The following is a 16634-nucleotide window of genomic DNA, read 5'->3' on the forward strand; positions in this document are numbered from 1 at the left end:
GGTACTTCAGTCTCTCCAAATCCCCTCTCACTGGCCAGTGTGCTATTAATCGTTGGAGCCAAAAGCTGCTGCGTTGGAGAGTTCAGGTTTAAGTGGACCCCATGCCTTGTATCCCGTTACTAAAACAACATGGGAATTTATTAGAACTAATTTTCCAAGAATCACAACTTTTTATTCACTTTCTAAAATCCACAAGAATGCAGACAATCCTTCGGGGAGACCCATTATTTCAGGTTATGGAGCCCTAATGGAAAACTGTTGACTAATACAGTGGTCTTCAAACTGTGGCCCTTGTGTGCCTTTATCCGGCCCTTGTGGCACTATTGTAGAAACTGATTTGAGACACTATTCTGCACACTGACACCAACAATGGGGCATAATTTCTGCCACTGACAAACAATGGGACACTCTTCCTCCCACTAATACCAAAGATGGGACGCGGTTTACTTCCACTGATGCCAGAAAAAATTTCTATTCCTACTGGCCACAGTCCGGCCCCCCTAAAGTCTGAAGGACAATAAATTGGCCCTTTGTTTAGAAAGTTTGGAGACCCGTGGTCCAATAGACAAACATTTGAGACCCCATGTGACCAGTCTCCTATCGTATGTGAAAGATACCATACATTTGTTAAAGATTAATGACAATTTGCACATACCTGAGGGAGCACTTCTGGTCATAATAGATGTGGAATCATTATACAGTTCTATCCCCCATGACAGAGGATTAGCTGCCATTAGACATGTATTAGCAGAAAAAAAAAACATCAAGAATGGGAGTACAATGAATTTATTGTCTCAGTCCTAGAATTTATTCTACATCACAATACATTCACTTTTAATGGGTCCCACTACCTCCGGTTGCCATGATGTACGGGGGGAGGGGGCATGTTGTGCCGCCTCATATGCAAACCTGTGCCTGGGGGAGTGGGAGCATATGTTTATGGCGGATGAAGCCCTATCAATATATACGGGCCACGATGTGGTGCTGTTATACTGATGATATTTTGCTCATTTGGGATGGCCCAGAGGATTTGTTATGCAAATGTCTTGAAAAAATGAAAAAAATTTTTTTACTCTCACATTTACATTGATCTAGGATAAAAGAGCTGTCACTTTTTTGGATGTACAGAATGGTAGTTTGGCTAGCTGGTTATATCATAAATCTACAGCCGGCAATACCATCTTGCATGCTTCCAGCTTTCACCCAAAAGCCCTTATAATATCTATTCCATAAAGTCAGTACTTCAGGGTACGCTAGAACTGCTTGGACAACAAAGCATCCAAGGAAGAAGCAGATACCTTAAGGCACAGACCGTTGGACAGAGAATACACAAAATCGTGTCTAACAAAAAAAAAGCTTACAAGAGTGCCAGTGAAAGCACCAGGAATGATCTGTTTTATAAAGGAAAAAAAGAGAAAAAGGATCTCACTAGGATTAATATGGAATTTTCAAATCAACATAATAAAGATCAGAGGTATTATCCAAAAATACTGGAACTTGCTTACAACTGATCCTTTAATAGGTAAATTTGTAAATTTAACTTCCATAAAAGATCGAATTACTCAAGCGGCTTGCTATGGAGGCACTCATGTGGGCTCGCTCCTGAGCCAGGCTCTGTGTGTCCATTGATACACACAACGCAGCTCAACCCCTCCCCTCACACCCCATACTAGCATTCTGATCACTGCCATACCCAATACCAGCATCCTGACCACCACCATGCCCCATACCAGCATCTTGATCACCCTCATATCCCATACCATACTCCTGGCTACTGCTATACCAGTGTCAACCGCCATACCTCAAACCAGCGCCCTGATCACTGCCATACGCTATACCAGTGTCTGACATTTTAGGGTCTCAAATGATCACTTTTTTATTTGTCTAGAGTTCAGCTTCAAAGCAAATATATGGTTGACAGGTTCTCTTTAAAGTGAGAGTAAACTCCCCTGGTTGATTTTTACCTATAGATAAACCTATAATAAGGCTTACATATAGGTACAGTAAATATCTCCTAAACATGCACCATTTGGGAGATATTTACTGTAGAAGTAGCCGGTGACATCTGCGGCGCATGTGCTCTGAAGGAATGGCATAACATGCCGTTCCTTCAGTGCCCTGTGCCATAAACAGTGACTCCCATGTGCATGTGTGGGAGTGATGTCATTGCGGCTCGGCCATTCATACTGCTTAAGCCCACGAACCCGGACGGAAGACTGGGTGAAGATGGAAGTGCCTACAGTGCGCCCCTGGAGGGCTTCGTTTTCAGGTAAGTCTGTCAAAATGCGCTATTATGCACCGCACTTTTTTAGGGGGGGGGGGGCGATTTACTACCGCTTTAAGGGAACCTAAATGTCAGACTTCCTAAATAGGATTAAAAGAGTGCTGGAAAATATTGCTTTCTAATGGATTGCTTGATTTTAAATTCATTTAATTTTGCTCATGTTCTAAAACTTCTGCATTGTCCATGAATGTGATTAGAAACTCTTTTACAACTTGTAATTTATGCTTATACTGCCATTTAGGAAATCCTAATTGTCCCCAAGAATCTATGTTTCTTATTCAACATTATCCACCGTCCACATTATCCATTATGCTCCACTGCATATACACAATTATTGCTGATTAGCGAAAAGTTTGTATATAACTCCCTCGAGCGAGAAACCGCTGGCAGCAGGGTACCTACACAAATAACAAAATAACAAGCAATATCCTCAGAGCTCTGTGATACAGTTTAGATGTTTACTCCTCAGCCTTGCTTTTAATGACACAGAACCATGTAATTTTCAAGAACACAGCAAACAAGATCTTCTAAACATCCTTCAAGCATGCTGCTATGTCTTTCTGGATAATAACGGTCTTCTCTGGCATCAACACCTTTAATTCTGGGAAAAGACAAATGTCAATTAAGGCTAGTGGTAAAGGTTCCCTTTATAACAGGGAAATGTCCCAGACAATTATTTGGATGGTAGAACAAGACGGGGCTTTGCGTCTCCATAGGTCAAACAAGGAGAAGCAGACAGGGCCCAATTAAAACTTTACAAGCACAACGTGATATGACAAATCTTTAAAGGCTATGTCATCCAAGCTTGTTGCTGGTGCGTACAGGCAAGGTACCTTTAAGACATATTTATGAGTAATACATATCAAGAAATTAATTCCTCTGTCTTTCTCCTTGCCAGTAATCAGTTATAGAGATTGCTTATTGAAAGGGTATAAGCAGAAGAGCATAAACTATTCAGAAATGTGGAGAAGAGGGGATAGAGGTTGTGAACAGAATAAGCATGTTTATTTTATTTGTGTATGTTCCCCTTTTTTTTTATTTGCATCTGTGGTGGAAAAATTCTAATGCTCAAGGATATGATGTGCAGACACAATTTAACCAAAGGCATGCCTTTCGGGCAGCTGTCATAAATGGGGAGGAGGTAGGAGGAGAGAGTACAAATATATGGCCCTGTGACTTATCTTGGAGGAACAGAAATGAGAAAATATTTTTAAACATCACCAACTGTAATCTGCAAAAATAGATGATAGTGGGGTTTATTTTTCTGTCACACACATGATTATCTATTGAATGAATCAAAATGATGGTCAACCTACTTTTGATAAGAGGTGTATAAAATATATATTGTGTGGTACCTGCCAGTATTCCTCTGTCAACTCAAGAGTAGTAATGAATCGGGCTGGCCCTAATTTTTTAATTAAATAATCCGCCTGGGGCATTGGATACGCGTTTGGTTTGGAGACTTCATTTAAGTTATGAAAATCATTACAGAACTGTCAGGTTCCATTTAGCTTGGGCACAAGCACTATAAGACTTGGCCAACTACTTGAGGATTCCTCAATGATCCCAAGATCCAACATACTCTTAAACTCGGCCAACTCAATAATACGGCGAGCTTCGGGTATGTGGTATGGTTTAAGGTTTACCCGAACGCCAGGGTATGTGATAATATCATGTTTAATTATAGAGATGAGCGAATCGAACATGACGAAGTGGAATTCGTTTCGAAGATTAGGAAAAATTCGATTCGCGCCGAATCCGAAAATTAGCAAACTTCAGAGGCACGAATCGAATTTTTCCAAAAATGGCGGCAACATGTGTGGCGACGGAGCGGGGATCTCTGGGAAGGCGCGCAGACAAGGCGCGCTGACCCATAATGCATTCATTCATGACATGTGATCGCATTAGCCAATCAGCAGCCAGCCAGCCAGCACTGTGTAATGGTGGAGCTATAAATCGCGGCCATCTTAGAATTCTCCATTAGCCTCCGGTCATTCAAGAGAGACAGACCTGTCTGTATTAGGGACAGAGTTAGGGCCACAGAGACTTTAGGGCCACAGAATCGTTACTCAGGGACACAGAATCGTTACTCAGGGACACAGAATCGTTACTCAGGGACACAGAATCGTTACTGAGGGACAAAGAATCGTTACTGAGGGACACAGAATCGTTACTCAGGGACACAGAATCGTTACTCAGGGACACAGAATCGTTACTCAGGGACAGACACAGAATCGTTACTCAGGGACAGACACAGAATCGTTACTCAGGGACAGACACAGAATCGTTACTCAGGGACACAGAATCGTTACTCAGGGACACAGAATCGTTACTCAGGGACACAGAATCGTTACTCAGGGACACAGAATCGTTACTCAGGCACACAGAATCGTTACTCAGGCACACAGAATCGTTACTCAGGGACACAGAATTGTTACTCAGGGACACAGAATCGTTACTGAGGGACACAGAATCGTTACTGAGGGACACAGAATCGTTACTCAGGAACACAGAATTGTTACTGAGGGACACAGAATTGTTACTCAGGGACACAGAATTGTTACTCAGGGACACAGAATTGTTACTCAGGGACACAGAATCGTTACTCAGGGACACAGAATCGTTACTCAGGGACACAGAATTGTTACTCAGGGACACAGAATCGTTACTTTCTGCTTCACAACCACTATTGAATTAAAGAGTATGTCAGACAACACGCAGAGGAGTGGCAGAGGAGGCAATGTTTCAGGAGCGAGCAGACGTGGCAGCAGAGGAAGGGGTCGAGGCAGCACTAGTCGCAGCCAGAGGCCAGTGCTCCTGGTGTCATCCAGCGGTCGTGTCTCCACTGACAACCCTGCCGTCATCGATCGGTTGGCTCGGTCGTCTTCCTCTTCCCAGGTCACCTCTGACACCTACAGCCAACGGTCGGTGGGTACGTCAGACACAACCGTTAGTTGGCATGGCCCGGGAGCAAGCTCACTGAAATCACGTGTCCTCTACCTGCCCCTGTCCTTTGGTGTTCCCTCACCAAGCGAAGTATCGCATGCTGTGGGCTCAGCCCCACTGTACAGTGAGGAAGAGCTAACAGAGGGCGGTCAGGAACGGAGGGAGACATCCGCCTCTTCAGCAGCCAGGCGAAGAAGTACTGGCGAGGAGAGTGGCTCGGTAGCCGGTCTAGAGACAGGTCTGTCTCCTGACCCACACGCAGCCGAGGGGGCTAGTAGTGAGGCGGAGACCCTAATTGATGATGATGAGGCTGATCGCACTTGGCAGCCTCGTCGTCATCAGGCTATTACTTCCGCATCATCAGGAGAAGAGGGTGCCAGCTTGGCAGCGAGCAAAACAGTCGGTGGGTTGCCCAGGAGGCAGCAGGGTCGCAGCAGTGTCAGTGGAGGCAAACGGCCACGGAGTAGAGCACCAGCTCCACTGCAGCCTACCACCACGGCCAGTAGTGGTGCCGGTGTGCACGGAGGAAGTAGCAGTCAGCCAGTGAGGAGTAGCAGGGGCAAAGTTTCCTACTCGGCGGTGTGGCAATTTTTCGCCAAGCCGCCCGAGGAAGTAAACGTAGCCGTATGTCGACTATGTGGCCAGAAAGTCAAGCGTGGCCAGGGGGCCCATGTTGGGACTACAGCGTTGCGTAAGCATATGCAGCGTCGCCATTCGGTGGCCTGGGAAAACCGTGATAAAGATACGGCGGTTCTGCCTGCCCCAGCCCCCGCTCCATCACCCGCTCCGTTACTTGCTCTGTCACCCGATGTCAATCACCCTCTATCAGCCAGTCAAGGCTCCAACACCTCTGCTGAGGGGAGTTGTCGCTCGTTGGCATCTTCCGCTCGTTCAGATGCTCCTTCTCCTGCTACTCCTCTTCACGGATTCCGTCAGCAGTCTTTCTTGGAATCCGTTTCCAAGAGACAACAGTTTGCGAGCATGCACCCGACGGTGCAGAAGCTGAACGTCCTCCTGTCCAAGTTGCTGGTGCTGCAGTCCCTCCCTTTCCAAGTGGTGGACTCAGCACCTTTCCGAGAAATGACTTCTTGTGCCGAGCTGCGGTGGAGAGTGCCAAGCCGGCATTTCTTCGCCAAAAAGGCAGTGCCAGCCCTGCATTCACATGTAGAAGAGATGGTGGGTCAGTCTTTGAGCATGTCGGTCTCTGCCAAAGTGCACGGCAGCGCCGACGTGTGGAGCTGTAACTACGGTCAGGGACAGTACATGTCATTTACGGCCCACTGGGTGAACGTGGTGTCGGCACAGCCGCACCAGCAACTTGGACAGGTCACGCCGCTTTTGCCTCCACGTTTGCACGTCCTTGGTCCAGCAAAGATGTCCGCCTCTACCACCTCTTCTTCCTTCGTGTCCTCAGCCGCCACCCCCGTGCCAAGTCCCATTACCCGACCGGCATATCACATGTGCAGGGCGCAACGGTGTCACGCTGTGCTGCACCTGGTATGCCTTGGCGAACGTAGTCACACAGGGGAGGAACTTCTGAGTGTAATGAACAGAGAAATCGACAGATGGCTGTCTCCGCGCAAACTGAAAATCGGAACCATGTTGACCGACAACGGAAAGAACATGGTGTCTGCTCTGCGTCAAGGAAGGTTGTGCCATGCGCCATGCATGGCTCACGTGTTCAATCTGGTTGTCAAGCGGTTCCTAAAATCCACCATCCCACTGCAAGACATCCTTAAAATGTCACGTAAACTTTGCATGCATTTCAGCCATTCCTACACCGCAAAGCACACCCTCCTTGAGCTGCAGCGGCAGAACGGAATTCCACAGCATCGCCTGATCTGCGACGTTGCAACAAGGTGGAATTCAACCCTACATATGTTAGACCGCCTTTACGAACAGCGAAAGGCCATCACCGATTTCCTGATGTTACAAGCGGATAAAGGTACTCCCCTGTGTAACTTAGATGTCAGCCATTGGCAGCTCATGCGTGACACCTGCCGCTTGCTCAGGCCCTTTGAGGAGGCCACGCTATTCGTGAGTCGGCAGGACTATGGGATGAACGACGTCATTCCTCTGTTGCACGTCCTGGAACAAATGCTGTTAACAATGGCTGGTCAGGGTGCGGTAGACGTGGCGCACAGATCTCAACGCCACATGACCCCTGTGGGGGCAGGACAGGAAGAAGAGGAGGAGGTAGAGGAGAACATTGGTGCTCAGGAATTATTGAGTGAAATGGGTGGTTTTTCCACTCAGCGGACAGGAGTGGAGGAGCAGGAGCATCTGGTAGAGGAGGAGGAGGAGGAGACAGAGGACCCAGACGCACCGTGGCAGTATGCTGTGGAGATGGAGGCAGGGAGTCCCTCGCATTCCTTGGCACAAATGGCCCATAGCATGCTCGGTTGCTTGCGTAGCGACAGCCGAATAATAACCATCAGACAGAGGGATGACTTTTGGCTGTCCACCTTGTTGGACCCTCGCTACCGTTCAAAAATGGTGGCCTTTTTCACACCTGCTGAGAGGGAGGCCAAAATAAAGTACTATAAAAACCACCTATGTAGTCAGTTGGTCTCTGCCTTTCTGCGCCAACGTCCATCCTCAGACACTGTGGGCCCTGTGCGCTCGCGTTCCGCTGCCATGGCAGCAGGGGAGGGGTGGGGTGGTAGGAGCAGTGGCAGCTCCACCAGCAGCGGCTGCCTCAGTCTGCAGTCGATGATGAGTAGCTTTCTTCACCAGCGCAGTGAGGAAACTACTAACCAGCCGCAGCAGCAGCAGCATCAGGTGGACCTGGAGCAGGACCTCAAACAACTGGCTCGGGCCTACTTGGACAGCACCCTGCCAACCGAGGTAGACAATCCCCTTGACTACTGGGCAACGAAACTTGACCTTTGGCCCCAACTAGCTGAATTTGCCCTTGAAAGGCTGTCATGCCCGGCCAGTAGCGTGGCATCGGAGCGCGTGTTTAGTGCGGCAGGAGGTATTGTAACTCCGCGGAGGACACGACTGTCCACCCAAAGTGTGGAGAGACTCACGTTTGTGAAAATGAATCAGGCGTGGATTAGTCTGGATTTCAAACCACCAGTTCCTGACACAACTGACTAAATCCGCCATGAATCATGCCCCAAACATGTTATTATTTTTAACATAGGCCTCTGTATGGCCTTCAATTTAAGCTGCTTACGCTTCGCCACTCTGCCATGGGCCCCTGTACCGCCTCCTCTTGCTGCTGCCAGGTCCAGAGTGTGTCATGGGTCCCTGTACGGCCTCCCATTGCTGCTGTCTCCATCGCCAGACTCTGCCATGTGCCACTTTCAGGTCTCCTTACACTGTTGGTGGGTTCCGTTTTGTGATAGGGTGCTGTATGGCCTCCCCACGCTGCTGCTGGGGGGACTTTTTAACATAGGCCTCTGTATGGCCTTCAATTTTAGCTGCTTACGCTCCGCCACTCTGCCATGGGCCCCTGTACCGCCTCCTCATGCTGCTGCCAGGCCCGTAATCTGCCATGGGCCCCCGTACCGACTCCTCATGCTGCTGCCAGGCCCGTAATCTGTCATGGGCCCCTGTACCGCCTCCTCATGCTGCTGCCAGGTCCAGAGTGTGTCATGGGTCCCTGTACGGCCTCCCATTGCTGCTGTCTCCATCGCCACACTCTGCCATGTGCCACTTTCAGGTCTCCTCACACTGCTGGTGGGTTCCATTTTGTCATAGGGTGCTGTATGGCCTCCCATTGCTGCTGCCAGGCCCGTAATCTGCCATGGGCCCCCGTACCGACTCCTCATGCTGCTGCCAGGCCCGTAATCTGTCATGGGCCCCTGTACCGCCTCCTCATGCTGCTGCCAGGTCCAGAGTGTGTCATGGGTCCCTGTACGTCCTCCCATTGCTGCTGTCTCCATCGCCACACTCTGCCATGTGCCACTTTCAGGTCTCCTCACACTGCTGGTGGGTTCCATTTTGTCATAGGGTGCTGTATGGCCTCCCATTGCTGCTTCCAGGCCCGTAATCTGCCATGGGCCCCCGTACCGACTCCTCATGCTGCTGCCAGGCCCGTAATCTGTCATGGGCCCCTGTACCGCCTCCTCATGCTGCTGCCAGGTCCAGAGTGTGTCATGGGTCCCTGTACGGCCTCCCATTGCTGCTGTCTCCATCGCCACACTCTGCCATGTGCCACTTTCAGGTCTCCTCACACTGCTGGTGGGTTCCATTTTGTCATAGGGTGCTGTATGGCCTCCCATTGCTGCTGCCTCCACCGCCACACTGTGGCTCCACACTCTGGTTTTGGCCCCGTGACTGCCCAAATGAGTGAAGTGTGCGGTGATTCTAAGATCGACGGCACTCATCTGCATGTCATACTGATTGACAGTATTATTTCTCTTCCCCAGCAGACTCCAAGGGCATTTAAATTAAAGGTACAGTGTTCTGCACTAATATAAAGGCTCTCTGAAGCCTAGAAACACCCTTTTTATACGTTAAATTCGCAGCGAATATATTCGCCTCGAATCGAATTTATTCCGCGAATTCGGCGAATCAGCCGAATCGAATTTTTGAATAATTCGCTCATCTCTATTTAATTACATTATTTAGACCCGGCAAATTTGAAAAAATGTCTCGATTTCTCTGTAAGAATTCCCAGGACTCCTGTTTTTGGGAAGAGGAAAGGGTCTCTGTAATCCCTACTTTCCTAATCTGAGCATCCAGATCTTCCTGGAGCTTCTAACTGCCAAAACCTCTCTTTCCTTGGTTTGATCAAATCAACATGATAAATCTGGTGGGGTTTTATTTTTATGGGCTGATAGATCTAATAATTAACCTTTCCAACCTTCTTGATTATTTCAAACGGTCCCTGTCATTTAGTGAGAAACCTGCTTTCCTCTGCAGGCACTAATACAAGAACCTGATTCCCAGGTTTAAACTCTCTAATCTTGGCAAATTGGTTGTACAAGTGACTCTGGGCTGTTTGCACAGCCTACAAATGTTCCCTAACTATGGGCATACCTTTTGTCACACGATCATGCATTTGTGTAATGTGTTCCACCACAGTCTGATAAGGGGAAGTTTCTTGCTCCCACATCTCTAACTATGTCCAGTAATTCACAGAGGTGTCTCTCATAAACTAGCTCAAAGGGTGAAAACCCCGTGGAGTCCTGAGGTACCTCCCATATGGCAAATAACAAGGGAGGCAACAAACAATCCCAATCACGACCATCCTCCTCAACTACCTTTTCTAACATCCCCTTTAAGGTTTAATCATATTGCTCCACTAACTCGTCAGCTTGTGGATGATAAACTGAAGTCTAATCATAAACAGTTTACAGAGCTGCTTCATCACTTTAGACATAAATGGGGTACCTTGATCTGTCAAGATCTCAGATGGGAGCCCTGTTCTCATGCACATGTGAAACAACTCCCTTGCGATGACCTTGGATAAGCAATTTCTTAAAGGGACCGCCTACAGATACCTGATGGCATAGTCAAGGACAATTAAAATATATTGGTGTCCCTTAGTTGACTTGGGTAAGGGGCACACCAAGTCCATTGCTATCCGATTAAAGGGGACCTCAATAATCGGAAGAGGAACCAGCTGACTGCAAAAATGGGGCATGTGGGTGGTTCTTTGACAGGTGGGGCAGGACTCACACGATATACACCAGACCAATAAACTGTTGTAAAACTCATTCTCAAGTTTTAGCTGCCCCAAAGTGACCTCCAATTACATGACTATGAGCCAAATGTAACACTTTGGACCTAAAAGGTCAGAGTACTACCAACTGTTCAATCACCTCATCATTTTATTTGATTACTCTGTACGACAAATCATGATTCACAGCAAAATGAAGGAATCGCACATCTGCCACAGGTTGCTGCGGCTCACTGTTTAACACTGTGACCTGTTCCCTGGCGAGATCAAAGTAGAGTACTTCAATTGAGCATAAAATCCTCCCGGGAACCCCAAAATCTGACAAGTCTGGTTCAGAGGAAAAACTCTTCATTTCCAATCCCACAAACACCTCCAGGGGACCTGGATCAGTTCCTGTAGGTTCACATATCTACTGGGACATATCATCATTATTCACTATCGGAAGTACGGTATCATTTTATTTGAGGGTTCCTCCTTTTTAGGTGGCTTCTAAACCCTTGAACTTCTGTTCATACAATTAGCAAGTCATGAGGCAATCCTGGGATCACCCCAACTTTTAATGTAGCAGTTCCTGGTGGTGTAGACAGGGTTACACAGGCCTCCGGATAATCATTAACATCACCATGCACACAGATGACCCAACCTGTTTCCCTGGTATCACCTTTACCTGCAACCTGTCTGATCAGAGCAGGATGACCACACTCCCCTGAGTCAAGGAGTGCTACCACCTCTTGTCCATTGACCCGCACCACACCACTCATGCGGATTCAAAGGGAGGGTTTGGTGCTGGGCTGCTCCTGTCACTTGTGTTCTGCACCTGAGCAGACACCATACAGTCAGCTGGTGCAATCTTGAAGCTAGAAAGTGATTCCTTGGTCTGGCCCAGCTCTTTGATGAGAGAGGGACCTTCATGGAAACTTTCTGCACAGCTGTATCGTTTGACAGCAGCAGCCAACTCACCCAGGGAATGGAGCTCCAACTCATCCACCCATCAGTGCAGCTCCCTAGGAAGACCCTGCATAAACCGGTCCAGTGCAACTCACTTTACAATCTGAGCGGGTGTCTTTTCCTCAGATTATAGCCAATCCTGGAATAGGTATACTAGGTGATATAGCTGTGCACAGGCAGGCTTCGCTGAACTCAGCTCACCCTCAATGCAAGTCACTCTTAGCCTGGCTAGTAGTTTAGCAGTTTACAGTCACGTGCTGACTCTGGGGCCCAAGTCACAGCACACCTGCTGGGGATCTGCAGTCAAGAAAGGAGCCAGCACATCTCCCCAGTCTTTTTCATGCAGTCATTTCCCTTATTGCAATCTGCTCAAACATGGCTAAGAAGCTTCAACATTATCTGTGGCTGCCATCTTTTGTAGAGCCCGCTGCACAGCCTTCTGCAGGTCACCCTTCACCAAGGAGCCACCTCTCACTGTTTCAGCCTGCTGGGTCACATCCTTCTGTAAATCCACTATCTGTTCAACCAATAAGAAGACTGTCTCTTGTTGAACAGGGACGGTCTTTGCCAGGAACTGCTCCTGGTGGGTGTGTGCCTGTGTATTAGTTGCATAATCAATTCCTCCATTGTTTTTTCTGATGCTTTTATAGCATGTGCAGCTTTTTACCCAGGACACAGGACTGACCTGCACCCCTCAAACTGCCCAATGCATTCTCCAGCAATTGTTGGGATCAGAGGGTTAAACAGGTTCTCAACAGACAGGTCAATAAACATAAAATCCGATTCTGTTTATCACCAACAGAAAAAAATGACAGGCTTTGTTTTCAGGGGCAGCTCAAACAATACAAGTGAATAACTTTCAGAATTCCAGTCACAGCATACACAGTATTTCAAAGTCCCAGCAAGCTCACCCAGCACGCATCTAGTCAGAGTGTGGACCAATGGCTTCCAGATCTCCTCACAACAGATAGGCAAACTGACATCACCCAGCCTTTGTGACCAGCTGCTTAATAAACAGGCAAAAACTTTTTTTTTGGATTGAGCAAGGGAGGGTTATAACTCCTGTCAGATTTTTTTATCCATCTGTGTCCTATTGCGAAGATTTTCCTTCACTTCCTGTCTCATAGCCAAACAGGAAATGAGAGGAAATCCCCCAGGTCACCAGAACTAGTGTCCCAATTGGAAGATTTCACTTCAAAGGCCGGCCGTACATGGGTTGAAGAATAATTGGCCGATTTTCACTCTGTTAGTGGGTCAATGGCACTGGCCAATTTCCGTGGTTCCTCCCCTCTTCGGTGATCAGGCATGTTGGAAAAGTCGTGAAAAACTACCGATTTTCGACTCAATGATGGTCAAATCGTATGATCATTTTTCCGAAAAGAATATGCGCATGAGCCGTGACCTGGAAGGAGCAGAAGTTCCGCCTGTTATATGGGGTGAACTTTATGACTTGGCCAGCCGATTTTCGAAATCATTGATGGCACCATCGAATTATCGAGCGAACAACGTTTTCGATTTTCGGACGAAAAATCGTTCGGAATGCGAACCATGTGTGGCCTACATAATACTTTTCTGGGGACAACCCAAAATTAGGGATTTTATTTTACTTTCTCTTTCAATGACAACGGTAAACAGGACAAACAGAGAGGGTGAATCTCTATAATGGAGGAACAGACAGCAATAAAACCTGACAGGCGTTCTAATGCCTCTGCACTCTACACAAAACTAAAAAAAAAAAAACAACCCGTTTTTCCTTTAGTTATACTTTAACAATACCCTTCACTGAAAACACCTGAACTCAGTCTTTTGGAGCGGTGCCTGTGTACCTCACAGAGCTTCTGCAGCTTCACCATGATTTTGCATAGTGCAACCTCCCCGTCATGCTACAATACACAAAGACACATTAGATAAAAAGAAAACACAGTGTTTGTACTAAGGATTGTAATGGTCTGTAGGCCCCACTAGCGAACTCTCTGCATTTGCTGGTATTATGTGGTGCAAAAGAGAGATACCATGAGAAAAATTAAAATGACTGCAGAGAATGCATTGGACCACCTCAGATCACACCGGGTGCGACTTGCCATGCCATGTGAGTTGCAAATCGCATGGCATGTCGCAGCCTATTGTCTGCAATTAAAGCAGTCATATCAGTGTGATTAAAACTTGATCGGAGCTGCACCGATTTCTAAAGTAGTGCATGCACTACTTCAGATGTGACTTACATAGACAGCTGTGTCTTGCAAGTCGCACCTCAAGTCCGAATGACATCCAACTTTGAAATGGTGCGACTTCAAGTTCAAAGTTGGATCGGTGTGACCGGGGTGTTAAGGTAAAAAAAACCCTCCAGCCTTTAGAACAACTTTCAATTCACCCTAGATTTAATACAAAATATCAGTTGACAGCACAGATAACAAGGACAAAACATGGGGATCTCTGGGGTGCTGGTATGTTGCTAGCTCACATGTTTGCAGTTTCCATATAATGGAAAAACAGTACTTGCATTTCTACTTACTGAACCTTGTTTTCAGTCTGGGGATATAAGATTTGGCTCAATGTGTTGGTCATGCCGAGTGGGATGAAGCCAATGGGAATCTTACTGAAGGAGGCCTGTAAAAAATAAAAAACATCACCAGTGTATATTTTAGTGGTGGTGTTTTAAAAGAGACATTAAAAATGTTATAATGGATTCAATTCAGGGACAAAACTCTTATAAATTAAAAGATAGGTGGTTGACAGCAGTTAGAACCACACTGCCGAATTATGTATTTTAAAGAACTCTGCAGTGATCATAGCCCCTTCATTATACAGTTGTGCTCAAAAGTTTGCATACCCTGGCAGAAAGCACAAAAATTTCGACATTGACATTGAGAATATGACTGAAAAAAAATGTCTTTTATTTAAAGTGTTACTAAAGCCAGGACCCTATATTCACTATATCTGGTCTCCCACAGTACACAGAACATGGAAATGCAATTATTCTAGTAATTATAAACTGCTAAACGCCTTTTCTGATCATCAGTTGGAGTAGTCTTGTGACTTCTATCAGTGTCCAGCAGGTTTAGTAACACTTAAAGGATAGTGATCATATGAAGCCATTTATTATCACATAGTAGTTTGGCTCCTTTTTAATCATTTCAACCCCGGAAGGTATTCCCCCCTTCCTGACCAGGCCATTTTTTGCTATTCGGCACTGTGCTATTTCAACTGGCAATTGCCTGGTCATGCAACGCTGTACCCAAAGGAATTCTATGTCCTTTTTTTCACACAAATAGAGCTTTCTTTTGGTCGTGTTTGATCACCACTGGGTTTCTTTGTGATATAAATGAAAAAAAAGAAGACCAAAAATTTAAACCCCCCCCCAATATTTTCTACTTTCTGTTACAGAAAATATCCAATAAACTCAAATTTACTCATAAATTTAGGCCAAAATGTATTCTACTACATGTCCTTGGTAAAAAAAAAAAAAAAAATCCCAATACGTGTATATTAATTGGTCTGTGTGAAAGCTATAGCATCTACAAACTATGGTATATACTGTATATTGGAATTTACACAGCTTATACTATCTGACTGCCTATCATACTTCTTGAGATACTAAAATGCCAGGCCAGTACAACCCCCCCCCCCCAAATAACAAATAACCCCTTTTTGGAAAGTAGACACTCCAAGGAATTTGGAATTTGCTGAGACATGTTGAGTCCATAGGTTTTTTTTTGGTCACAAATTTTTGGAAGCAGACAAAAAATTATTTATTTTGTTTTACACAAAGTTGTCATTTAAATGATATATTGCTCGCACATGCCAGTGGAATATGTCGAATAACCCCCCCCAAAAAAAAGTATTGGGATACCACATGTGAGACTTTTTGGCAGCCTAGCCAAATACAGCCCCCCCAAAACCCGATAACCACCTTCAAACTTTCAAAGGGCACATTTCCTCACTACCTATCAAAGATTTGGAGATCCTAAAATACCAGGATAGTACAAACAACCCCCCTCCCCTCAAAATGACCCCTTTTTGGAAAATAGGCACCAAAAGGAATTTGATAAGAGGCATGGTGAGTATTTTTCAGATATGATTTTTCGGCACAGGGTTTTGAAAAGAAAAAAAAATACATTTTTGTTTTTTTTCTTCATTTTCCAAAAACTTGTGGCAGTCTTTCATTCTTTCATTTTTTTTAATCACTTTTATTGTTATCACAGGGAATGTAAATATCCCCCTGTGACAGCAATAGGCAGTGACAGGTACTCTTTTCTGAGAAATCTGGGGCCTATTAGACTTTAGATCTGTCCTTTGCCCATAAAGCATCTGATGACACCAAGATTAACATGGTCAGATGCTTTCTCAATTTAAAAATGGCACTGTTTATATCAGTGAAACTGAAATGATGAAATGCTTCCGGTTTCTTGACCATAGAGATGTTTGGAGCCATTTCGGTCTCTGAACAGCTCTATGGTCCGCCAGTGGAACTGCTGGCTGCATTCTTGGGTTCTCTGGTGGAATGAGAAAGCCATAGAAGGCAGCTGGGGGGGGGCTCAGGCTAAATATCCCTTCCCACTGCTTGCAAAAGTGATCCAGGAGCTAACTGCTAGGATTTCTTTTACGTGAAGGCCGACCGCCACCTGAAAAAAATTATACCAGGATGGTGCCTGCAGCTACAGCGGGGAATGTGCACAAGCGCGCTCACACCTGGAAATAGTGACATAAGAGTATGTTGCCTTGTCCAGAGCAGTCGCTTGCCCGCACAAATTTGGGTGGGCGGTCGGCAAGTAGTAAAAAAAGAAAAAAAAATTAAAAAAATGCTTAATATTTTAATTTTTA

At 46.1% G+C, this 16634-nt stretch overlaps 2 protein-coding genes across 3 annotated transcripts in view; one reads left to right on the forward strand and one right to left on the reverse strand.

Moving 5' to 3' along the window:
• DENND11 (DENN domain containing 11) overlaps nucleotides 1-16634 on the forward strand; it is a 167300-nt gene that overhangs the window by 99630 nt on the left and 51036 nt on the right. The window lies entirely within an intron of this gene.
• AGK (acylglycerol kinase) overlaps nucleotides 1-16634 on the reverse strand; it is a 131705-nt gene that overhangs the window by 37777 nt on the left and 77294 nt on the right. Inside the window, exon 8 of the mRNA XM_089680701.1 lies at nucleotides 14326-14420. Coding sequence (XP_089536827.1) covers nucleotides 14326-14420 — 95 coding nt within the window. The remainder of the gene's footprint in view (nucleotides 1-14325; nucleotides 14421-16634) is intronic.

The sequence above is a fragment of the Staurois parvus genome, unplaced genomic scaffold (genome assembly GCF_062004578.1).
Source record: "Staurois parvus isolate SC_StPar_1 unplaced genomic scaffold, SC_StPar_1.0 ptg000249l, whole genome shotgun sequence".
In the NCBI taxonomy this organism is placed as follows: domain Eukaryota; kingdom Metazoa; phylum Chordata; class Amphibia; order Anura; family Ranidae; genus Staurois; species Staurois parvus.